Source organism: Urocitellus parryii, chromosome 6, assembly GCF_045843805.1.
Source record: "Urocitellus parryii isolate mUroPar1 chromosome 6, mUroPar1.hap1, whole genome shotgun sequence".
Taxonomy (NCBI): Eukaryota; Metazoa; Chordata; class Mammalia; order Rodentia; family Sciuridae; genus Urocitellus; species Urocitellus parryii.
In genome coordinates this window covers 73,771,705-73,798,103 of record NC_135536.1, presented here as the reverse complement: position 1 = coordinate 73,798,103, position 26,399 = coordinate 73,771,705, and the positions used below count along the sequence as shown (strand labels likewise).

Below are 26,399 nucleotides of genomic sequence, written 5' to 3'. Positions count from 1 at the left end.
ACAAGTTGTTGCTTTCAGTTCCATTTCTAGATTAGTCACACTAGAAATATAGCAACTTTTAACAGCATTGTGCTATTACCAGTGACTTTAATTACTGTTTGGTAATCTTATCTACTTACACCAATATTAATTAAATCCATCTGGGTAGGAGTAGGAGGGAGGGGTGTCCCAAAATATGTTGATTGAAAACAGCAAATCATAATCTTTCTTGTGGCTAATTTCCCCAGACCCTTCTTTCCCGAAGACAGATATTGATCACACTATTAATTTGAAAAATGAGTCCTAAAAACTATTCTAAAAATGGAACTTATTTTCTTGGTCTGTTTTAGTGCTTTCTGTTGCAATTAGCTGACTCCCCAGTAGGATGATCCCTTTTTTCTTTCATGATGTTGTAACTGCCGGGGCTTCCTAATGCATCTTCAAATTTCAATTTGTACTCAGTGGGAAAAGTTTTATAGAAACTCCATGAACCAAAGCAGCTCTCCTGACGCAGGATTTACAATCAAAGGAGGCATCACGCATTGAATTTAGTGTGCTATTACCCTCACTCCCATGAACCTGTCTTTCAGCACAATCCACGACAGCAGGAAGACAAAGGCTTTGTTACAACAGAACAGAGCAGAGACATCTGTGGCCGTCAGCTTCTTTAAAGCCAGTAAGTACAGGTAATTTGTTAAAGTCCATAGAATAGAAAAGGGAGCAGTTCTTTTAAGAAAGAGCTTCAACGTCAGACCATCTTCACCAAAAATCCGACTGCATTCCCTAGGAAAGAAAAAAGAGATTAATATGCAGGTGCTAATGGGGATCCTTCTTGTCTGGCTGACTCTTCATAGCCATTGTCAGGCAGGAGTGCACTCAAGTCTCTCATTCACCTGTGGAACATACTGAACCCAGTTCTGCCACGTGTGGGTTTCAGGGAGCCTTGGAAAGGAACCCACTGCTCTTCAGCACAGAGGTAGGCCCTCTCCTCCCCAGATACTCCCTTGGGATTGCCAGGGCAGACATTTGGCAGTCTATGGACATTCTCAGAGAAGACTGGAGAAATACAGAAATAAGTAATTGCTGAAATGACTACCTATTGAATTTGCCAATGGGCAAATGCAACAGGATCAAGATGGCAGCTGCCATGTGACCAGACACAGACAACTCCCAGAATCCTGTGGAGCAGGGGGCCTCGTGTGTCTGTGAAGCCACATCTTGGGGTTTTGTTATTCCTGATTTACTGTGTCTCCTTCTGATATCTTTGCTTAATTGACTAATTTATTTTCCTATCCATATTATTAAGGCAGAAAAATGAGAAAGCCTCTGTATTAACCCTGAAAACAGTAAAAACTAAGTTATGAAATTCAAAACTAAGTTATGAAATGTATGCTTATATGCATACATTGCTATTTTTGGATGAATCATCTGAATTCAATGTGTGGAACTAGTCACTTTAATTAAACCTCTGATTTGTTTATTTCTGATTAAATTGGCTATGAAGCCCATGGGGCCATGTTAATCAAACTGTTCAAGCTAGCGATACATAACAGACATTAATGGAAGTGGTAAGATGACAGTATGTGTATGACTGAAAACCGGCGTGCCACTTGGAGAATTTAGCTTGATTTTTTTTCACTCAGTTGTTCACAAACATCCAAGCATTTATGGGTGGATATTATGTGTCCAGTATTTTATTTTCAAGAGTAGTGTAAATATCTTGTTCAAGGCAATGAGTTATTAATATTTGGACATATTTATAACGAAATGTATTTTCATAACTGTGGAGAGTGCTGGTACTAGTTTCTTTCCAACTTTTACTAAAGACAAACATTGTACTTAATGCCTGTAATTTCAGCAGTTTGGGAGGCTGAGGCAGGAGGATCACAAGTTCAAAGCCAGTCTCAGCAACAGCGAGGCACTAAGCAACTCAGTGAGATCCTGTCTCTAGATAAAATACAAAATGGGGCTGGGGATGTGACTCAGTGGTCAAGTGCCCCTGAGTTCAATCTCTGGTAACCCCCCACCAAAAAAAAAAAAAAAAGTAATTTAAGTACCAAAATGATCCCTGACCAGTGTTTGCCTCACACACGTGAACTATCTTTCCTGACAGGAGGGCCACGTAAAATGAGAGAGTGATAAAGGTCCTAAGCACAGGGAATATGGCCTTAAATATCAAGTCTCCCAATAAATGGGGCTTCCAAGCAGCTGAGATTCCTGGGAGTTGTAGGTCAATGATTCCAGGAAGGTTTAAAAGTGCATATTGTACACATGATATGTATTGTGGTTTGACTTTCATTGGGTTACATCCAAAAAGGAAGAATTTTTATAAAAAGAAAATGAAATTTTCCCAAAGGTAAATTTTAACTGGACAGTGACACAACTTCAATGATGGGATTACATAACCCCAAAGCAAAGCCTCTGTAAAGTCTACAGAAATCACATGTGCTCAGGAAATCAGTGGCCTCTCTAAAGCGGGGGTGGGGGAGTGGGGGAGTGGGGGAGTGGGGGGGTGGGGGGTTATTCTGGAGCAATATCACATATAGAACCAGCAGCATGGTGCCTAGACCAGCCTGGGCACAAGGTTTGCTTTCTGTGCTCCCGATGATTCTGCTCCATGAGGAAGCTGTCATGGAGAGCCAGAGTGGAGAGGCATGGGTTTATTCTGTCATCCATAACCACAGAGCAACTTTTTAAATACAGATTTGTCAATGACCAAAAGGAAACCCATTTCTGATTCAAGGATTTCTTTTTCTTATCGCTGGCCCTAGGCAGTGATGGATCTTCCTACCATCATACTGGGTTGAGTGCCCTCAAGAAAAGACTTGGGATGCAGGTGAGGGAACACTTGGATTCCCCAGGGAAGCCATATAGGGTCCCATGGGAAAAGCCCAAGGACAGAAAGGCTGGTAAAATGCAGTTGCCCAGTAAAGACTTCTCACCTGGCTGACCCTGTCCCCAGGTGCTCATTCCTTTATTGTTCTCTTTTCTTTTCCCATTTATTCTCACCGTCAACCTTATGCCCATTTGGCATTTCTGCTACTACTGCAGAAATGAAAAATACTATCCAAATGCCAGATCACTTGTGTAACCTTATACTCTGTAAGCACTAAGTGCTAAGAAATAGGAACACTAAAAAAATTAAAATAAAATAAAATTTAAAAAGATTTTTATAGGGAAGCAATTAGCAGTGGGTCTCTTTGGGGGATGGTAACAAAATTTCTGGATAAGGGGCATTGACAGGTGGCAAAGCTTGGAATGGAGGCTAGTTATCGAATACTTTCTATATGCCAAATAGCCACTTAAAGCACATTTCATAGGTGCCTGGCAGAGTCTAGTATATCTGCCACTCTAATTAATTTGTTCTAAAATTTTTATTCCCTCTAAGAAAATAACCTTGTTAAAACTATGAGATATAATTTCTTTCTTCTAAATTTCAAATTCACCAGAGACAACTGAATTCTGGTGGCATACAATTGGAATGATTAAATCATTGAAAATTACTTCCAAATGGACATTGAAAATTCTTTTAATATGAGTAATAGGAGGAAAATAAAACTAGAAATGTTTTCATACCATTTGGGAGAGAAACTGTCAGAAGTTCTGGTGCTAGGGGATAACTCCTGTCTCCGGTCTCACACTAAGTCTATCTCCCCTCATTCTGCCTTTGGGAGCTTTGGGAGTCCCTGCTTGGCAGATGGTGTTAATGAGTCTACCGGGAAAACAGATCAAGGATCTAAGAATTTTCTGACAACCTCCTTTACAGTTCTCACTAGAGAACAATCCTTTCAAAAATAGTGTTCTGTGTTTAACAATGAAAGCTTTCTTATTTGATCAGAAATGGTCAACTTCATTCTACCTGCACTAACAGGTGGAGATATCTTGTCAAATCACAGATTTTGCCAAGTTCAGAATTAGTCTGACATGAGAGATGGGGAAAAGATGAAGCTGATTCCCCAAATATCATTTCTGTCAGCAATAGCCTTTTGCAAATGTGTTATCTTAGATAAAACCACCTTGGCTTGCTTTAAAATGTTCTTGGACCACTCTTTTCATTAGACTCTTTTGTCATTTTTATCAACATGTTTATCTAAATCACAGGTATATTCAGGTGGAACACAGTGCTATCTGGTACACACCGCTATTTTTATCTGATACTATTCTGATAACGATGCTCCCCAGCTATAATTTATTACATACTGTTATGGGAAAAAATATGCCTCAAGATTATTTCTATTTTGATAGAACTGAATAAAAATATCTTTAGCAATTGCAAATACATATGGGGATTTATTCTTTCTTCCAAAGCAGACAATATTGATTCTAAATTTCCTTCTTAAATTATTTAATTATAATTGAGTTGTCACAGACACATATAGCTCATAGTATTCCCAGGTACTTCCAGGTTGGCTATAAGAAATGTAACTTGAGAGAGACCCATCACAGTTTGTTAAGCACTTAGGAATAGTCTTATAATGCACCAATCACAACAGTCATCCTTTTGGTTAGGCATTTCCCTTCTCTTGGGAAGGTTATTTTGGTGTCTGCAAGACAAACTGATGGTCATTCTGCAGAAGACCAATAAGCTCTCACTCTCCCATCTGCTCTGCACCGAGGTCCCTGTTTTATCTTAGTGGCTGTTCTGGATGTTATTGCTTATCTCTGGGCTTTTCCTTTTCAAGAAGCTGTGCACTCACAAAAGAGTGTTGAGCCAAATGCCGTGTTTGCCTCAGCCCTCTCAACTTCCTCCACTCCCCAAGAGGAGCTGCAGAAGCCAGGCTCAGTGTGAAGCAACCACTAGAACTACGAGATTCCAGGAAGCCCAGCCACCACTGCTCATGACCATCAGACAGACGGACAGACAAGGCCACATGAGCTCCCAGCCAGCAAAGAATGGGATATTTTCAAGTTGCCCAGGGCCAGACCTCCCACTGCATGAACCTAGGTCATTTCATCTGCTCAGGCATTGTAGTGTCAGGGATATATATATATATATTTTTTTACTCTGGATTTGAGACATTGAGATTTTTACAAACATGACTTTTAGAGATAAACAGATCTAGATTTAAACCAAGGTTCCATTATTTGTAACTGTTTGACCTTGAACAAATCATTTAACCTTTTTGAATCTGTTTCCTGTTGTGTCAAAATGGGGATAATAGCCCCATCTTAAAAGGTGAATGTTGAGGGGCTGGGGTTGTGGCTCAGTGGTGGAGCACTTGTCTAGCATGTGTGAGGCACCGGGCTTGATTCTCAGCACTGCATATGAATCCATGAATAAAATAAAGGTCCATCAACATTTAAAAAAATATTTTTTTAAAAAATGGTGAATGTTGGCCTGAGGAATGTAGCTCAGGGATAGAGCTCTTGCCTAGCATGTGCAAGGCTCTGTGTTCATTCCACAGTACTAGGAGGAAAAAAAAAAAAGGTAAGCGTTGTTACCGATGGTGAATTAAAAAAATAAGTAGCAGCTCAGTGCCTGGCATGTTGTAGACATAATTTTTTAAGGGGAGGGCGTTTTCTTATGTTCATTATCAACCTCAGACCCTGCTTCTCACTCCCCAAGGACTCAACTCATATTGTGAAGAGATGAAACTATGCATACATTCAGAGGTATATTTTCCCAGACACCCCCTGTTGACCATTTAACATGAAACCTACCTGAATTTTTTCATTGGAGATTGCTTTTCTTGAGCAGTGGCCAGATGACCAGAATAATAGACGGGAAAAAACATAATGTTCCAGTTTGTTGAAAACCATGTCATGAAAAATGGACAGTAGAAGTTCTTATAAGTAATTTTTACAATCTGTGTGGTTCCAACCCAAGACGAAGAAACTGACAATATGATCAAGAGTCCCCAGACGGCCTTCAGAACCACGGACGTGCAGGACAGGCAGCGAGCCTTGATTCTGTTTTCTTGGCTGCTGTTCTCAGGATGAGTCTGTGTCCCATCTTCCCCTGAAAACAGGAAAGGAATACAAATGTGTGGGAATCAGGTTACAAAACAGTAATCAAACACACCAGAAACTTAAAAAAGAAGTATGTAACCAAAGAGGAAGATGGCAGAATGGCCAGTGTTTTTCTTTTCTACTACCATCAGAAGAGATTGATGATTCTGGCTTGCTTTCTCTTATAATCTCTGCTCTACAAGGTACAGCATAAACCTGGACCCTATCCAGCACTTGAGGATGCTCATGTACATGGGAGATGCTATGCTGGTCCCCTTTCCTTATAGGAGCACACCCTCTCTTAACTTCCAAACACTTTGGCCATGGCCACGTGAATTGCCTGATTCAATCCAATATGAGTGATGGGAGTTACACCACCTCCCAGCAGAAGTTCTAAGAGGCATCCGAAGACCCCACCATCTCTTTTACTCTTTCTCTCTGGTACTAAAATGGAAAATCCTAAATAGAAGTTGCTTTTTCAGTCTATGTGGGGGAATGAACAGAACCTAGCTGAAGCCGCCCAGGCTCCACCAACATGAAAAGTGAGTGAGAAATAAATATTTTTTTTATATTCCACTGAGATATTTTAACAATTGCAGCAAAGATGACTATTAAATTGGAAAACAATGTGTCCCAAGAACAAGTGCAAATCCTGACTATAACAGAGCCATTTCCCACCTCATAGCAAATTACTATTTAATGTATTTCTGGGAACATAATAGGCTCTGCCTTGTGTTTTGACATTTACTAAGAAAAGTTAGTAACATTTTTTTCCCTCACATTAAAATAGCCAAAGCTCTCTGCAATTGACAATCATAAAGGCCATCTCCCCTGATGGAGAAAATTAGTTCAACATAATAAATTCCTGTGCCTAGCAGAAAGTTGAACAGGAGCAGAGTTCCCTCCGAGTCCCCAAACTGAGACTCCCAAAGGTAGAATCCTGGAGAAGGGAGGCAAAATTGTCTGCAAGATTCCCTTGGATGCCCAGGAGCCCTCCTTGAGCACAAGGCCTGCACTGGTGGTAACAAAAGCAGCTCACAGGTTACTAATAGTGGATGGGGCTTCTCACATCACCTCTCCAGAACCTGCTGGCTCTGTGGCTGAAAATGTTCCTCCTGCTTAATGAGCCTGGCATGACTGTCCCACTGGGTTAAAAACCTTTACCCAGCTAAGGCTTTCTGATATAATCATTTTGGGAGATGGGGAAGCAAGCTTTGAAAGTGAATTCTTCATTTGGGAATATAAACTAAGTTAAGTATGAACACAGCAATTACTACATGACTTCTAAGTCTTAAAAACTCAACTGAATTCACAGGCCCTAGGGCTCCAAAAGATGAAAACTTTATTCTTTTATTTATTTATTCAACAAAATCTTTTGGAGACTATACCAGGAGCTAGTTGGATTCCCAGGGGTTCAAAGATGAAAGACTTAAGCTCACAGTGTGACAGGGGCAACTTTGACAGATGTGAGTCCACATCAGGCAGAGAAGCACTTGTTAAGGGCTGGCAGAAGATCGGGGAAACTTCCATGATGCAGTGGCATTGAGGTGAGTCTGGAAATATAAGGGAGCCAGCTCCCTACACTAGGGACAGACACAACCTGTTCCTGATAACTGTTCTGAGCATTTCCTCTGTGTCCATGTGGGTTATGCAGAGAGGAAAACTAGAGTTAATAAGCAGGTAGAATGAGAGACTATTGTGTTGGGAAGCTGGTAAAGCAAGACCCTATTGAATAGGTACAATCATTCCCACTTTATAGATGATAAAACTGAGACATTAAGGAGTATTCGAGGTTTCCAGATTTTTATTCGGAATATTGATTCTGTCTAGGTTTTTAGTCTTTAGCATTCCATTTTAGCACTGGAGATTTCAGCACTGGTTTGGGGAAAATTTTCTTTTTCGTGACAGGAATGGCAGTCTTGTTAGAGATTTACGAGAGGTGATACATAAGAGAAAGGTTTGCCCTACTATACTTCAGATCCTGTTGTTCTTAGGGACTAGTTTATAAGGGAGGAATGATTCATTAAAGGTTGTAAATATCCTTTTGAGATGAAATGTGTCCCCATCCTTACCGTCTTTGAAGATTGCTTTTGGAACACCACTGTACAATGGGTGGTGCTTTTAATAATACCAGTAATAACTTAAATCCTTCTGAGTCATGGATAAGTTTTTCTTTTGACGACCATATTTAATTTTGACCGCTTCTATAATTTTACAAAGGATTAGTTTAATTTCCTAGAAGGATGGGTGTCCAGAGCTTTCATTTTTCTGTTTGCTTTTAAAAAAAGACTTCTACATTCCTGCTTGGATTTATAGCTTTGTATATAGCACTAAATTGGGTGTACTAGGAATTCTACCCATTTATATGAACCTTTATTGAAATCATACAGATTGGTGGTAGAAGCCACTAGACTCTGGAAGCATGAATTTAAGTCCCAGTGCTGTCATTGTAGAGCCCTGAGTATGTGCTTAATTCCAGCCTTAGATTCTTTATCTGTCAAAGGATGATAAGATCTAGCATATGAGATTCATTTTGAGGTGAAGTACCACCATATTCATGAAATCATGGTGAGCTTCTTTTCATGTTATTCTCTTTTTCTCTCTTCTTTTTGCTGCACTGAGTTCCTTCTAATTATCACAGAAAGTAAATTATGTTCCAGGTGATCTTTAGTGGTATGGTTTTAAAGTTTGTAATTCATGTATGATAGATGGGACAGGTCTTTATTAACCAGAATATTTAATTAACTGGAACATTCTGTTTTGCAAACAACTGGGACAATAGGAATATGACTAAAATTTATTAAAGCCAATCAAAACTTAATGAAGATTTAAGAAAGTGTCATTTTTTCTTACTTTTTAAAGAGTTTTAGCCTGGGGGGGATGTCTGCTCAGATACCATTTTAAAATAGGCTATTTTTGAAAAAAGAAAAAAACCACATTCTTTTATATAAAAATCTATCCTTAAATTAGCAGGACCTTAGAAGAGGCTTCACATCTTCTCTACCACCATCCCCCTTTTTTCAACCACCCACCCCTAATTGAATTTCCTGAGTTACCCTTTTTCTACTTAAAAAAAAAAACTCTGCCCATTTTCTCAGCATTCTGGTTTGTTTGTTTTCTTTAACCATCCTGTTATTTTAGATGGTGTGTTTTGTTGTTTCTGCTGTTGTTGTCACTGTTTTGAAGATGAAAGAGATTTTAATACATTGCCAGCCAAGGTGAAGAGACACATGGGAGAGGCTTTGTAAATGCAGGGGAAATAGGGTGGGAGGAGGAGATCATGGATTCATGTAGAAGACCTAACATCAGATAGAAAGAAACACACACCAGAAACATTTCCACAGTGACGATAATTGATAGACAAAAGCACAGAGACACTCTGACCTCTGAGAGAGGAAAGTGTTTGCTAACAGACAATTGTTCTCTCTTTTCAGGAAGGTGGAAAAATGGTCATATGATAAGAAGTGAATATGAACCTGGGACTTTAGAGCATTCTCTGGGACAAGAAAGAAGGTATCCACCACCAAAAAGCAACAGTCTTGAGCAGCCGCCTGGTAGACCCAGCAGCCTTTAGAAATGAAAAGTTTGTTGGGAAACTCACAGCATAGTTATGAGATCTAGCTAGCAATCCCAGGGACTCAAGCATAGGTGGGCGGTTAGGTGGATGTGAGGAAGGGCTAAAAGACTTAATGATCTGAAACTGCTGATCAGTGAGGCAAGTCAAGTCCCCTCCCTGCAGGAAGTATACAATTGGGAAAACTAGAGGGGCACCAGAGACGGGTAGTCCTGATGAAGATGATAGAGATTCTGTGATTTTATTGATGTTTTTGTCTTTTTTGTAATGGGCACAGTGTGTTATTACTGAATCCCTGAGCTGAGATAAAAGATTTTGACATTTTGAAGATGAGAAAACTAGCTACCTTGTACATTTCATTAGAAGTCACTGTGTTAAGTTCTTCAACTACAGGATTTGGTATGCAGCTTCTCTGCTACACTGTACATCCCTAATAGATTGCTTCAACCTACTTCCCATATTTTTCCTCCTCTTACCTGATGGACCTTCCCCAAACCCACTCCTAAGAGCCCACGTAATGTCTCTGCCTTCTGTGCGGAGGGAAAGATCTTCCATGGCTCATTAGAAAGCTACCAAGATGTTGTTCAAGAGAAGGTCACCCACATACCTGATCTGTTCTGTCTCTCGACTCTATGTCCACAAACTCCAGAGGATCCTCGGCTCTGAAGTTCAAGGATGGGAGCAGAAGAATCCTCGGTGATAGATAAAGGAGACAGTTGTCTACTGATGCCACCGTGTGAATTGGGGCAGTTGGATACTGGCTTACATCGGGTGACTGATGACCTGGAGGTACCTGGGAAGACAGAGAGCAAACCAGTTTGAGAACTTCCTGGGGAAAAACCAGAAGTAGATTTTACCATATTGGCAGTCAAATATATGGCAGCAACAATCACAATTCTGACGAGCTCCTTCCTAATTCCATAAAAAGGGTTCCTAAAAAGAAAGTGCTATGTTGGTGAGCTCTGAGTTTCTAAGATAAAGAATCATTTTTTGGATAAATTCATTAACTAGAGATGAATATTAGAAAATGGTACTTGGATGGATATGTGTATTCTGAATTAAAACTGTTAAAACAGCCAAATAGTTTATCACGAGGCAAGAAAAGTATTAGGTTAAGCATGCTCTACCCTTTCCTTCCTCAGGTTGTCAAATTCATAACTGGTAAAAACGCCAAGGAGATCTCTGATGAAACTTACTGACATGTTCCCATCAGATTGATCACTAAAATCTATTTCATGTGTCTCCTCAATTACTGCAACTTCCATTCAGGGTCACGGATGAAAGCCCAGCCTTCAGGGGTGCACCAAAGACCATGCTCCCTCCTACTCTGATTAATGCTCCCTGAATCCTCAGTCCAGGATTGGCTTTATGAGCCTGTAACCAGGACTGTCACATAGGGTGCTGGGCTCAGAGGGGACCATCCCAACACGACCTGCCCCCTCATTCTCCACTCTTCCACCTGAATGGTTCATTTGTTGACATGAAGAAATAAACATTGGCATATTACTATTTATTTATTATTATTTTTAATCTTTTCATCTTTTTAATTTTTTTAAAATTTATATGTGACAATGGAATGTATTACAATTCTTATTACACATATAGAGCACAATTTTTCATTTATCTGGTTGTGTACACAGTATATTCATACCAATTCATATCTTTATACCTGTACTTTGGATAATAATGATCATCACATTCCACTATCATTAATAACCCCATGCCCCATCCCTTCCCCTCCAACCCTCTCTGCCCTATCTAGAGTTCGTCTATTCCTCCCTTGCTCCCACTCTACTATTTAAACAAATTCTAAACTTCATTTGTACTCCATTAGTTCTCACTAATGTACTTTTTCTATTTCAGGATCTCATCTAGGATACAATATTATATGGAGTCATCACATCTCTTTTGTCACCTATGATCTGTGACAGTTCTTTAATCTTTCTTTTCTTTTTTTTCCATAACCTTGACAGTCTTGAAGACAGCCATTAAAGTATTTTTTAGAATGTCTCTGAATTGGGGTTTGCCACAGGTTTTGTTCTCCTGGTTGTATTGAGGATATGGGTTTGAGGGAAGAACCCCAGAGAGATAAAGTCAGCTTTCCATGTAACATCAATCATTAGATGCTACCAATATGACTTACCACCGATAATCTTAACCCTAGTCACCTGGCCAAAGTAGTGTTCATCATGAGGTACTTTCACTTGGATTTTTAATGTCTTCCAAAGTCTCATGTGTTGAAGGTGTGGTCTCTAGCTGGTGGCACGATTGAGAAGTAGTGGAAACTTTAGAAGGTAAGCCCTGGTTGGAAGAGGTAGGTTATGGGGGAAGGCCTTTGAAAGGACTATTTTGTCCCCAGCCCCTTCTTCTCTTCTCCCCCCACCCCTTTCTCTCTGCTTCCTGGCCACCATGAGGTGAGTCATAATGTTCAGTCTCTCACTTCAGCCCCAAAGCAAAAGGAACCAGCTGACCATGAACTGAAACTTCTGAAACCATGAGCCCCAAATAAATAGTTCCTTCTTTTATTTATTGCAGGTATTTTGTCACAGCAATGCAAAGCTAACACATCAGGTTTCTCAGCTTTTCCTGCTTTGTATATATTCTTTGGTAGCCAGTCATGAAGTCCAGTGCACGTTTTGGGGTGAGAAATTGGTTTTAAGCTTTATTTTCTAGAGGGGGGAGTGTCTGCATATATTATCTGAAATTTTCATGTAAAGATGTGTCTCTTTTCCTCCCCTTATTTATCCATTCAACAGTTTATTTATGTTGGTATAGACTCATATATATTTAGTTCATACTTTGAGTTATGATCAAACTTGTTTATTCTTTTGCTCAAATTTTGCTCAAATCCAGCATTGACCATGGGGAACACTTTGGGATTGCCTTCTGTGTTCTTTTGACATGACTTTTTGAGTTCTTCCTTACTCCTTGGTACTATAAGATGCTCTGAGCTCATCTTTTATTTTCCCTGCCTCACTCCTAGAATGGATAATTTCTTCAGGGACTCCTATTTCCTTAGAGAAAGGTATTTAGGAACTAATAACTGGTTGTGGGTGTGCTCATTACTGTTGGGGTACTTCTGAATCTAGGCCTTCTCAGTTGTCAGAGCTAGAAAATATCTGTATGTATGTCAAACATGAATAGACATATATCCACAATTATCTTTGGATCTACCTATCTGTGCTATGCTCATTTTAAGAATCAGATAAAATGTTCAATGTATAGCCTGACCTCAAACAATACTAATTGACTCTGATGAGGCTCACCCGGGTGTTAGACATCAAAAACCAGAATCAGTTTAGGTGCTGAGGGGTATTAGCTCCAAGACAGACACACCATTCTCCCCACTCTCAGGGCACTTGTGTTTGTCTCCCCCATCAGTCATGAGTTCATTCATTCATCACTGACCCAGGTGGGGAACAGGGTATCAATCTCTCTGGGCCTTGGAGGCTCCGTGTTGCTTCTGAGAAGGTGGAAAGAAGGTAGATGAGAATCCTGAATTATCACAGGCATCCTTGCTTTAATTTGGCTCTGAATCAGTCAGGTTATTTAAGAGGTGAGTAATCACTTGACGCAATCAAATGAGAACCTCAAGAAGCGGTAGTGTCCAGGAAAAAAAAGGAAGTTTTTGAGCAGTCAAGAGCCAACAAGAAACGAGAAGCTCCAGCCAGAACTGGAGGTGTTAGTTCCACAGTCCAGGCCTTCCCATCCCCAACAAAAGCTCCCCTTGTTTTCTTTTTCAATCTTGAGAAAAATAAGTAGGGGTTTATAAAGACACAGCTGCCTGAACTGTCTATTTTTAAGTATCTCAAGGTGACCTAATTGAAATTTACCATCGAATAATGGAATTTTTAACAATTAAAAATGCACAGCTACTCAAAAAAGCCAACAGAAACATTACATATGAATCAATACGCTTAAATGACTGCTATGTTAATATTGTTATAATAAAAGTGTCAAACATACATAAGGTTCTTATTTTACATCTCCAAAATGGTTCCTGCACCTAGTACAGTTCAAATTCAATAGAAAGAAGCTAAAAATCAGTGAATATGCAATTTTTCAAGCTCTTCAAAAGGGGCTGATGTCACATACTTCAAAAGTCTTTTTAAAATTTATTTTCAATTGTCCTTTATATTTTATTTTTGCATAGGTGAGCCTTCTCATCATTTTTTAGTCTACCAGGAGGTTTCATTTTGCAATCCTTTGGCATGGCAGGTGGAAAGGGGATTGTCTTTTAGGTAGGGTAGCAATTGAAATGGCATGGAGATAAAAAACTGGCAACTCATGTGTAGCTTAGCAAGTGTTAAATGGTTCCCCTCACTGGTAATTTATCTTGCTTCCTTGTTTCCACTGAGTTACTATTGTCCTGGATTCTGTGATGCAGCGTATTGCCTGCTGCCAGCTGACCACTGGCTGGTTTGTGGAAGAGACCAGAGAGTAGTTCAGCCAATGGAAATGTTTTAATCATTGTCCTAAAAAGGCAAACTTTAAATTTCATGGCCATACCTTGGAGGCACATTTCAGGGCGTGGGCCATGAGACAGTTACCTCTAATCCTAATCCTTGGAATTTTTAAAAAATTAAATATGTACAGCTACTCCAAAAAGCCAACAGAAGCATTACATACTAATTAATATGCTTAAATGAATGCTATGTTAATATTGTTATAATAATGAAGGAGGCACCATTTCACCCTACATGGTCTTGTACCGTTCAATTAACATGAAGTCAGCCCTGATAAAAATATTCAGAATGTCACCAAGGATGCCGCTAAGTATTATAAATCAATCATATTTATATTCTATTATACGTGCCACAGTGAGTGCCTGCGTAGCAGCTGGGATCGCACACCAGTGTTTGGCGCTCAGACTTGAAAACGTACTGAGGGTAAACTGCAGGAGGAGTGATGAGTGAGAAGTGTTTCACTATTTCAAGTCAGGTAGGCTCCCCCTTCCTTCCCCAAGATGTATGTTCACTTGAGCACAGTAGTAGGACCATCTTGGGTTTTTGCATATTTATCTAGGCAGTAGAATATGCTTTCTTCATTTTTTTTCTTTTGTACTGGAGATTGAACCCAGGGGTGCCCTTCCACTGAACTATATCCCCAGCCCTTTCAATTTTTTTGTTTTGAGACGGGGACTCATTGAGTAACTGAGGCTGGCCTCCAATTTGCAATCTTCCTGCCTCAGCTTCCCAAGTCACTGGGATTACAGCTGTGTGCCACTGTGCCCAGCAGAAAATGATTTCTTTATCTGCAGTGGTTGGGCTCTGCATGCTCCCAAATTCCATTTGGTTCAAGTAGTTATTATGCATCTGTTATTTGGCAGGTAGTATGTCAGGAGAAGAATCAGATAAATGAAGATACATAGCTCATGCAAAAATAGACCCTTAATGCAGTTTCAGCATCAGACATATAAGGAATTAACTACAGTTTAATGTTAATTGGGAACAAAGAAAAAAGGGAATGATTCATTTAGAAGCCAGTCTTAGAAGGCTCGACTCGAGGTTCCATCAATGATGGCTCGAAGGATGAACAGCATGTCACCAGGCAGAGGTTTGGCTGAGGAGTAGGCAATGGCCACACGAAGCTTTAGGAGCAAATATACAGAGATGTTAAGTTCACGCTGTGAAACTTACTAGTAAGACGATCAACTCTGAGATGCTAAAAAAAAAAAAAAAAAAAAGCACTGAAAATCCTATTCTGCTCTTAGAGGAACTTCTGTCTAATTGAGATCTGAATAGCGTACAGTGGTTACGAATCCATGCTGCCTAGATCTGGAGAGACCTGGTAGGGATCTGGACTCAGCCATGCCTGACTGCAAGATATTGAGCCAATAGGTGGCCGTGTGAATCTTGTACCATCTGTTTCTTCTTCTGTTAATGCTCACCTCTGAGGACTGTTTGGATTAAATGGCTCATGGGAAGTACTCAAAAAGTGCAGTTGATTATTACTAATAATGAGCAGGTGAACAAAAATGACTATTATCGGTACTTCAGTAATTAGAAAAATGACTTTGTATATTAGAAATGCAATTTAAATTGCTTAGGGGGAAAAAGGAGTTTTTAGGAGCTTAGCAGCTGAGGGACAGGATGGCTAAGGTCTCCCTAAACCTCAGGAACAGCGGGAAGCTGGGGTGGTGCCCTTGATCCCCTGGTGGCAGGTACAGCCTCGTTTCTTCTCACTTGGCTGCTGCAAGCCTTGCTCTGCAGAAACTTTGAAGCTCCCAAGTTTTTATTCTCACATTTTTAGGCATCTCAGAGAAATGTAGTGGCCCAGAATGAAGAGTCTTGAGGAAGGAAACTTGTCCTTGTGTATCAGAGGGACTCTTTGTCCAACTTGTGGCCAGGGATGGAAATATTGCAGCAGGCAGCAGCTCTAAGGGAAAAATGGGAGGAATTGGGCAGACAGTGCCTTGGAGACCTGCTCGAGGGACTTTGAAGAAAGGAAAAGAACCACAGCCTGAGCAAAGCAGTGACTTGAACAGATTGAGTGTAGGTGTGGGGATCTCAGATAACAACTTAAAAAAAGTCGGGCTGATACAAATTAACAAGGAAAAGGTCTTTGGAAAGCACTGTGAGAGAAAAGCAAAGTGTCAGGTGAGTTTCCCTGTGAGCAAGGACAAGATGACTTGGAAGATAATGCCGAATTCCCAGATCATTTAAACAAGGGCCCAATCATCTACCTTGATCATCTGTGGACACAAAAGGTCAATGAAACGTGTTTTACTAAGCACTAGGCTGAGTACAGAGTTAGAAAACTGTCTGCTGCCAGCCCCAGATTATGAGGCACACATGTAGATTTGGTGCCCTAACATACAGCAGAAGGAGACTAACACAATTCCAGGTATGTGTGTGTATGTGTGTGTGTGTGTATGTGTGTGTGTGTGTGAGGAGAGAGAGAGAGAGCGAGAGCCCGTGTGTGGTAAGGGGATGGGGTTGAGTCCTCGCTGATATTCCCAGCCACCTCAGGCAAATCCTGACCTTTCATTGTCCACATTCTTTCTGCTCTGAAATTAAAGGATTGGACAAAATGATTTTTTAAATTTCCACATCTCTCTCTTCTCTGAAGGTTTTTCAAACAAGCACCTGCAAATCACGTTTAACCATAAAATAAACTTTGTCTATTTTCAACTAATGTTTTATAGCCATTTGTATTAGATAACAGAAGGGAGAGAGACAGAAAACTCACATTAGGGTAATTTACAAAGAGATGGTCAAGGTCCAGGGTCATAGGGGCAGTGATTTTCTAAGCTGCCCACCCCAGCACCACCTGGGAGTTGTTAGAAATGCAAATTCCCAGCACCCACCTCAGACACAATGAGTCACAAATTCTACAGTGGGGGTGATTTATGGTTTCTGGAGCCCTCAGATGACTCCAACATGAATTAAAATTTGAGAAATGTTTTGTGCAAGAAATCACAACAGGTAGGGCAATGCTCAAGTTCCACAATAGCTCTTACTAGGCTTATGCTTAAAGCGACAAACCAAGGGTGATTAAAAGATTGTGGAAAGAAAGGGTTGCCTGATGTGGAACACAACCTTTAATCAAGACAGGCACCCCTCCAGGGGCCCCTAAGAATAATCTTTTCTTTAGAGATCCTGCTGGAACTCCCCATTGGTCAATAAACCAAAGCCAGGAGACAAGGCAGCCCGTTTTGCTTTATTGTTGTTTGTTTGTTTGTTTGTTTATTTATTAGTCTTTACAGGTGTAGCTCCCAGATGGACAGGCAGGTGGAGAAGGGTAGAGAGAGGTTCTGGAGGAGCAAACAGAAGGCATCCAAAGTACCATGTTTCTATAGCTATAATATTATAATTACAAAATCAGGAATTAGATCCACTAGTGTCCTAACTCCCTACTAGCCTTAAGCTCCATTGATGGATGATTCTTCCAACTAAACTCTTGTAAATCGTATTTTAATCATTAAACTAGCTTTGACTGTTTCAGCTAATTTTTGATGGGTGTTTTTCTTTGAAAGAGCCATGATTTCTTTTTTGAAGAAGGTGTCATAATCACTGAGAAGCACTGAAACAATAAATATAATCTTGGATTTTTGAACTAGCTGTTGGCTGGCAGCTGTAATTTTCTGACATTTTGTCTTACAAAAAGAGATATTAATAATTCAACAGAAGATTAGATGGAAAGTTATATTTCAGCCTTCTAAAAGTCATATTCTATTGAATTGCAATGGAAGCAAATATTGCCATGTACCAAGATTATTGTCCTCAGTATTGGCTGGGTTTCACAGAAGTCTATATAGGATTTGCCTAGAAGTTACTGTCTTAGGAAAATGGGTAGCCTTGGAATTATTGAAAAGGTAGGTGATCAAAGCACAAGCAGTCTTCCAACTTTCCATTTGGATATACCTCACTTTATCCTTTAAAAGCTTAACCCCACCTACCCATCACTGTTTCATTTCACATATCAAATACTACTCACTTCTTATAGCTCTGAAAGTTCTTGATTCATTTAATAAATACCTTTAAAAATAAAGTAAATGTTGGCTGTATTATTATCCATATTTTTTGAGCCTTAGATGTTTCATATTTAAAAAGGCTTTTTGAGACTTGCTAATTATCTTATTACAAATGATTATCAAAAGTTCATTACCTAAAAGCTTTATTTTCAGGATGACTATCAGAAAGATCCCAGTGCTTATACATATAAAAGTGACTAAAAAACCCTATAATTGTTAACTCATTTTTTACTTACCTAGAATTTATACTTGGAAGAAAGGACTATTAATAGTTATATTTCTGCTGTTTGCAGGTTGTCCCTGAAAAAGTATTAATTCATTCTTTCTACAATAAAATTTATCACATGCACCTACAACTGACTTTAAAATTAAAGGATATATCACTACTATCTATTTTATAACACAAAACTAAAAATGCCTAGCATTTATTTAAAATGTTAAAAGCTTTACATATATGATCTTCAGACCCCACAAAGTGAGGAAGAGATCTTACTGAGATATATGCAGGGTGGATTTTACTGTCCCCATTTTACAGATGAGGACAGTGAATCACTAATAGCCCCCTATTACAGTGCCCCACTCTAAAGTCCATATTCTTTCCAGTAACTATCATTGCCTTCCCAACCCAGCTGATCAGTTTTATTGAGCTCCTTCTGTATGCAAGAAGAAGGGAGGAGGGGGGAAGGGAAGGGGGGATAGGAAGGGCAGCAGAATAAAATAGTCATTATTATGGCTGTATGTATATAGGTGACTGTATGACCAATGTGATTCTGCAACATGTACAGTCAGAAAAATGAGAAATTATACCCCATTTGATTCAAATGTATGAAATGTCAAGATCATTGCACTGTCATGTGTAACTAATACAAAAAATATTATTGAGAAGATGATATATACTCCCAAGGAGATACCTAAGAATATCAAGGGAAGCAATTCTGTTCTACAGAAAATAAGGAAGATTATTATTCAGAAAGTGGAGAGATTACTTTCTGCCTGAATGTTAGGTTCAAGCAGTCCATAAAGTAGGGCGGGATTTGGATAGGAAGAGAACCTGGGACAGCTTCCAACACAGGCAAGTAGGGATTTGGGCCTTTTAATTGTGCAGAGCAAATGAGCTATTTTGTAGAGGGATGAGGATTTGAAAGTAGACTTTCACAAAGGTAAAACTGACAAGAATCAGCAGGATACACAGAACAGAGAGAACTGGGAAGGAAGCCACCTATTTAGAAGGTAGTTCAATTACAAACATACTTGTTTTAGAGGATTGAAATGCCCCAATTAGACATCTACATTACAGTGAGATCCTTCTTCTTACCAGCTAGGATTCAGGCATTCTCTTGGTGATCACTGAAAGACCATTAATTTATGGGTGTTGGTTTTATATCCTACTACTTTGCTGAATTAATTTATTAGTTCTAGAAGTTTTCTGGTGGAATTTTTCAGATTCTCTAAGTATGGAATCATGGTGTTGGCGATTAGTGATAGTTTGAGTAGCAGGATATGAAACCAACACCCATAAATCAAATGCATTTCTGTACATCAATGATGACTGATGTCATCAGTGCTGACTCCTCTGAAAGAGAAATTAGGGAAACTACCCCATTTACAATAGCCTGAAAAAAATACTTGGGAATCAACAAAAGAGGTGAAAGACCTCTACAATGAAAACTGCAGAACCCTAAAGAAAGAAATTAAAGAAGACCTTAGAAGATGGAAAGATCTCCCCTGTTCTTGGATAAGCAGAATTAATATTGTCAAAATGGCAATACTACCAAAAGTACTATACAGATTTAATGCAACTCCAATCAAAATCCCAATGATATTCCTCATAGAAATAGAAAGCAATCATGATATTCATCTGGAAAAATAAAAGACCCAGAATAGCCAAAGCAATCCTTATCAAGAAGAGTGAAGCAGGTAGCATCACTACACCAGATCTTAAACTATATTACAGTGCAATAGTAACAAAAATGGCATGGTATTGGCAGGCACCAAAACAGACATGTAGACCAATGGTAGAGAATAGAGGTTACAGAGACAAACCTACATAGATACAGTTATTTCATACTTGACAAAGGTGCCAAAAAACATACATTGGAGAAAAGACAGCCTCTTCTGATAGAACCAACCTGATTTTCTCTTAAAATTGGGAGCCACCTTGCCACAAAGCCATGAAAAGCTAATTTCGGCTTCACTATAAATTACTGCAAATTCTGAACCTGCTTGGAATGCCTGCCCGTGCCTTGAACTCACCTACGCCTGGCTCTCTGACCAGATAGCAGTCCTCTCTGAAACTTTAGTGACGCCTCATCAATCTTGGCCTTCCCTGGCCAGATAATGACCCTCTCTGAGACTCTAATGACTTTCATAAATTCTGATGTCGGGGCCAGCAAAATGTAAACTATCATTAGTGTTATGCTCGACAGAGTTTTGTTATCTGTAACCCCCCCTTTTGTGTAACTTTCTGGGCTATAAAGCTGGGCTTCAGGAAAGCTGCGGCTGTTGTTCCCACGGTTTGGGGTGGGAGAAGCAGCCCGGCCGGTCAAAAATAATAGGCTTGCTTTAATTTGATTTTAATTGGAGTCAGTGGTCTTTTCTTGCATCGTGGTCTAACACTTCAACAAATGGTGCTGGGAATACTGGAAATCTATACAAAACAAAATTAAACTAAACTCTCATGTCTCACCATGCACAAAACACAACTCAAATGGATCAAGAACCTAGGAATTAAACCAGGGACTCTACACCAAATAAAGTAGGACCAAATCTTCATCATGTCAGATTAGGCCCCTACTTCCTTAACAAGACTCCTAAAGTGCAAGAAATAAAATCAAGAATTAATAAATAGGATGAATTCAACTGAAAAGCTTCTTCTCAGCAAAAGAAACAATCAGTGAGGTAAATAGGGAGCCTACAGATTGGAGCAAATTTTTGCCACACACAAATCAGATAGAGCACTAATCCCCAGGATATATAAAAAACTTAACATCAAAGGAAAAAAAAAGCCAAGTAATCCAACCAATAAATGGGCTAAAGAGCTGAACAGACACTTCTCAGAAGAAGATATACAATCAATCAACAAACTTATGAAAAAATGTTCAACACCTCTAGCAAATCAAAACTACTCTAAGATTTCATTTCACTCCAGTCAGAATGGTAGTTAGTATGAATATAAGCAACAATAAGTGTTGGCAAGGATGTGGGGGAAAAGGCACATTGTTATATTGCTGGTGGGGCTGCTAATTGGTGCAACCAATATGAAAAGCAGTATGGAGATTCCTTAGGAAACTTGGAATGGAACCACCGTTTGATTCAGCTATCCCACTCCTTGGTCTATACCCAAAGGACTTCAAAACAGCATACTACAGGGACCCAGCCACATCAATGTTTATAGCAGCACAATTCACAATAGCTAAACTGTGGAACCAACTGGATGCCCTTCAGTAGATGAATGAATAAAGAAACTGTGGTATATATACACAATGGAATATTACTCACCATTAAAAGAGATTAAAATTATGACATTTTCAGGTAAATGGATGGAGTTGTAGAATATTATGCTAAGTGAATAAGACAATTCCCCCAAACCAAAAGTTGAATGTTTCCTCTAATAAGTGGATGCTGATCCATAGTGGGGGTGGTGGGGGGAGCATGGGAGGAATGAAGGAACTTTGGATAGGGCAAAGGGGAGGGAAAGGAAGGGAGGGAGCATGGGGGTAGGAAAGATGGTGGAATGAGATGGACATCATTACCCTAAGTACATGTATGAAGCCATGAATGGTGTGACTCTGTGTACAACCACAGAAATGAAAAATTGAGCTCTATATGTGTACTATGAATTGAAAAGCATTCTGCTGTCATGTATAATAAATTAGAACAAATAAATTAATTAAAAAAGATAGAACATTAATAATAACATTAATAATGTTATTAGGAAGATTAATAATGCACAGTGATAGTACCTTATGCTCACAAGCTGGTCCCTACCTCATGCAGTCTGACCACAGTGCCCCTTATCTTGGGCCTGCATGTGCCTGAAGAGCTTTGGTCTGCTTAGGCAACTCTCACACTTGTCAAGCAAACACAAGTTCTGGATCTGCATTCTAAAGAAGGGTTTGGGGTTCGGATGCATTTCCTCTTGCTCCCTTCCCCCACGTAAAATATCACCCTCAACACTTGTTTGTTTAGGTAATTTCTGGTCCCATATCTCCCTCTGGCATCAAATTTTATTTCCTCAGTGCAGACTGAGCATGACCACTTTCCTTCCACTAGGGCTCTACACACACATGTGTATTCTTGACTCCAAGTTGTTTTCCTAATTCCAGCTACCTCTGTCCTTGCTCCATATCCACTCTCTGACTACTCGGTATGCTACTACTTGGACACTCCATCATTTGTAGAATTAGATTAAGTGATTTTTGCTGACACTCATCAAAAGATGAAATAAGATTTTAGTATTTCCAAAGTACTTAAGAAATATTTTAAATTCCATTTTGCTGATCCTAGATATGAATCAGCAGAAATACCATAAAATCACCTTTAAAGTTTTTTGTTTGGTGAACAGTCCTAGTGCTAAATAATTTTCCAAGATAATAGAAAGTGCTTTTCATTACACAAACACAAGTGATTTTTTTGAAAATCCTTCAGCCCAGTTAACAGCTCCCCAGATGACTTTCATGTTGATACGTTGGCCTGTTATCTTGTATTTAGCTGCCCAACACCCAACACACTTCCTATGTAGGGAGAACCCACCTTCCTCGTTACATAATTTATAATGGAAAATAGTAGCTCACATTCCATAAGGGAAGCCAGAAATAATTCTCCCTACCCCCCAAACAGGGTATAGGCATGATTTGGTTTCAGCAGGTCAGAGACTTCTATCTAGAATCCGGAATCTCCAGGAAGTCAGCATGGTTAATTAAAATTCCACTTGTAGTAGGAGCAATAGGGGGTTGGGCAGTGATGGCAATAGCAGCCTCCTGGCTGGATTGTTCCAGCTGCCTGACTCTAAAGGGCTCTTGGTTACTGCACATTTTCCAAATTCTGCAATACTCTCCTCCCTTATCCATCCAGTAAATCTCCCTTCTGCTAAACAGTCAAAATGGATTTCTATAGTTTTTAACCAAGAGACCTCTCTGATACGGACTCTCAGAGCCTTCATATGCACCCGACTCTGCAGCTCTGTTATAATTTGGGTCTTGAACATGCTCCAGAGGCCCATATGTTGAAGTCTTATTCACCAGAAGGGTACGATTGGGAGGCAGTAGAACCTTCTTTAAGAGATGGAGGCTATTAGGAGATCTTTAGATCAATAGAAAGGTGCCCTTAAGGGAGATTGAAGGACCTTGGCCCCCTTCTTGCTCTCTTTTACTTCCTAACTTGTGATGTGAGTAGTTTTGTTCCACCTCCTCTAATATACTGTCTCAGTACAAGCCCAGAAAAATGAGGGCCAACTGATCATGAACTGGAACATCCAAACTTGTGAGCCCAAATAAACCTTTTCTCTTTAGATTATTTCACGTATTTTGTTATAGTAATGGAAAGTTGACTAACATAAAATCCTACCTTCCCTGTATCTTCCCCTTTCTTTCTGAACTCTTCACTTATTTTCTTTGTATTGCAGCCATCTCTTTGGGTGACAGTTGCTGTTCATAGAAAGGAATACCTTGAGAGCATTTAGGAAAGTTTTCTGGATTTCTAGCTAGATTTCTTAGAAGAACCCAATTGATAGACATCTTTAAGAAATATAGTTGGTCATTATACTGATGAATACCTAGGGCAAGTTTTCCCCTGGAAGACAGCTGGCTAAATTTCAGGGGAGGAAGGAGAGGTAGAATCCCTCTGATGTACCAACCCGACCTGTTCCCTACACCATTCCAGTTACTCTTTTGCCAACAATAAGTGGAGATTCATTTGTAAGTGGTGAAAAGGCCTGTCCTGATAGTTCTGAAATATTTACTTTAACCCAGGACTACTAAAAGAAATTAGGAATTACTTGAGAACATTTTGCAAAGACATCAGCCCACAAAATTAAAGCAAAATAGATAAGAAAAAGCTACACTGTAAGAAGAAAATTAAATGAAAAGTGCTATCCTCTTCTGGTACTTTTGTAATTAGGTCTATAGTTCAGCTACCCACAGAATATTAAATGAAGTTTGCACCTTTGAGTAAACACCTTTTTATTTTGGTTTGTAAAATTCTGGCATTATGGACTGCGGTTGTGGCTCAGCAGTAGCACGCTCACCTGGCATGTATGAGACCCTGGGTTCGATCCTCAGCACCACATAAAAATAAATAAGTAAAATAAAGGTATTGTTTCCAACTACAACTAAAAAATAAACATTTTAAGAAAAGACTACACAACTATTTCACTTTTAATAATACCCTATTTATTATTCCCAAAACACATGCAAATAATTTAACAGTATTTAAAAAAAATCATATTTTAGACACAATAGGAGTGTTTATGCTTGAAATAATAACATCTTGTTCAAATAAGTAACTGATTCTAATTTGTTTTTTAATTTCTGAATTTTCATGTTAATCTTGCTTCTTTGAATCACCTCGTTTGCTTTTCATTAAGATTTTATTTAGACTTTATTCTATCTGAGCTTCTGTCTCCTCTCACCTAAGTCTTGATTTCCTTGTAGCCTGAACCAGGTTATTTACTTACTTGCAGGTGTGCACAAAGAGTGCTAAACACTTAGGTACCTTGTAACCTCACTACCACCCTCTTGCAATGTCACTACCACCCTAATAACTGAGGTAAATATTCTCAACCCTCTACTCACAAATCCCTCCCTAGAAGGCTTTCCTGGAACACATCTCCTTCCAAATGGCCCTGTTGAGTTTTTTGATTGATGGAGTTGACCAAGCATTAATAAGGCAGATTCATAAATCATTATTGGTCCACAACCCAATTCAAGAGAAAAGACCTGTGGCCATTGGCCTAGTTCTGTGATTACCAGTTAATTAACATCACAGACACCTACTATGTGCCTTGGTCCTCTGCTAAGTGCAGGGAAGAGCAAGAGGCCACGGCACTTGTTTTCATTTTCTTATTGTCCAGGAGTGGCAAAGCCAATTACACAAGTAATTTCTATAAAGAGTGCTAAATGCTGAGTGGGTGGACAAAGCCAGGCTCTGAGAGCCAATTCACTGCACAGTCCCTTGCCAGTGCTAATGGTCCACAAATACCTTCTCCTTTGGGAACCAGGCTTTTAAACTATAAGGCCATGGATCAGTTCACAAAATATTTATGCCTTGTTCATGAGCAGAAAAAATAAATGGGCAGACAAACATGCCCGAGCACAGCGAGTGCTTTTAGCACACACATTCATCATTCAGGGGAAGAGTGCCAGTCAGGGACTGGCAGAGATGGCAGAGACAACTGCTTAGGCTGCTCTGCTGTGATTTAAGCCACAATCTAAATAAAACTGTTTGCAAGTTTCTGCCTCTGGGGATAAGGGGGACACCGAGGAAAGCTAGCAACAAGCATCAGGTCATTATCACAATTGTTCTGGGTACATACACCTAGCAGGTAGGTGGGCAGAAATAGCTCTTGAACCTAAACCCACAATGGTAAGTTCCAGTTTCACACTCACAAAAGCTTTCTCCTCACTTGAATAAGTCTCATTCTCCCTTCAAAGTGCGTTCAAGGCCTGACACCAACTATCTGGGCCCAGTGTCCACTTCCAATGTACTCATTACCATTTGAATAGATTTAAAGGGCAAAATGGAATGATTCAGATTCGAATTTCTGCAAGATCTCTGCAATGTGAGGAATAGTTTGAGAGAGAGTAAAACTGAATCTCTGATGTGTTCAGAGTTCTGCGGGTGACCTATCAGAAAGATTATCAGTGGCCTTGAAAAGGTGGTAGCAGTGAAGTCAAAGAGAGAGAGAGAGAGAGATACTGGAAAGATGCTGCAGTAAAAGAGAAAGAATATAATTTGGCAAATGATTGGATGTGGGTGTAACAATGAGGATCAAGAAGATTTCAAGGCCCAGGCACAGTGGCACAGGCCTAAAATCCCAGTGGCTTAGGAGGCTGAGACAAGAGGATCATGAGTTCAAAGCCAGCTTCAGCAAAAGGGAGGTGCTAAGCAACTCAGTGAAATTCTCTCTGTAAATAAAATACAAAAAAAGGCTGGGGATGTAACTCAGTGGTTGAGTGCCCCTGAGTTCAGTCCCCAGTATGACCCCCCCACCCCTGCCATAAAAAAAGAAAAGAAGAGGTCAAGAATAACTATCAGTTGCTGTTCAGGACAACTGAATTGATAAAATATCATTCACAGCCAGGCACAGTGGAACATGCCTGTAATCCCAGTAACTGGGGAGGCTGATGCAGGAGGATCAAGAGTTCCAAGCCAGCCTCAGCAACATAGCAAGGCCCTGAGCAACTCAGCGAGACTCTGTCTCTA

The 26,399-nt window shown here is 39.7% G+C and overlaps 1 protein-coding gene across 1 annotated transcript in view; it reads right to left on the bottom strand.

The window, feature by feature from the left end:
* Slc35f4 (solute carrier family 35 member F4) overlaps window positions 1-26,399 on the bottom strand; it is a 222,114-nt gene that overhangs the window by 18,193 nt on the left and 177,522 nt on the right. The window contains exons 2-4 of the mRNA XM_026384103.2: window positions 10,110-10,295; window positions 5,641-5,938; window positions 543-762 (exon numbers count right to left, since the gene is read on the bottom strand). Coding sequence (XP_026239888.2) covers window positions 543-762; window positions 5,641-5,938; window positions 10,110-10,295 — 704 coding nt within the window. The remainder of the gene's footprint in view (window positions 1-542; window positions 763-5,640; window positions 5,939-10,109; window positions 10,296-26,399) is intronic.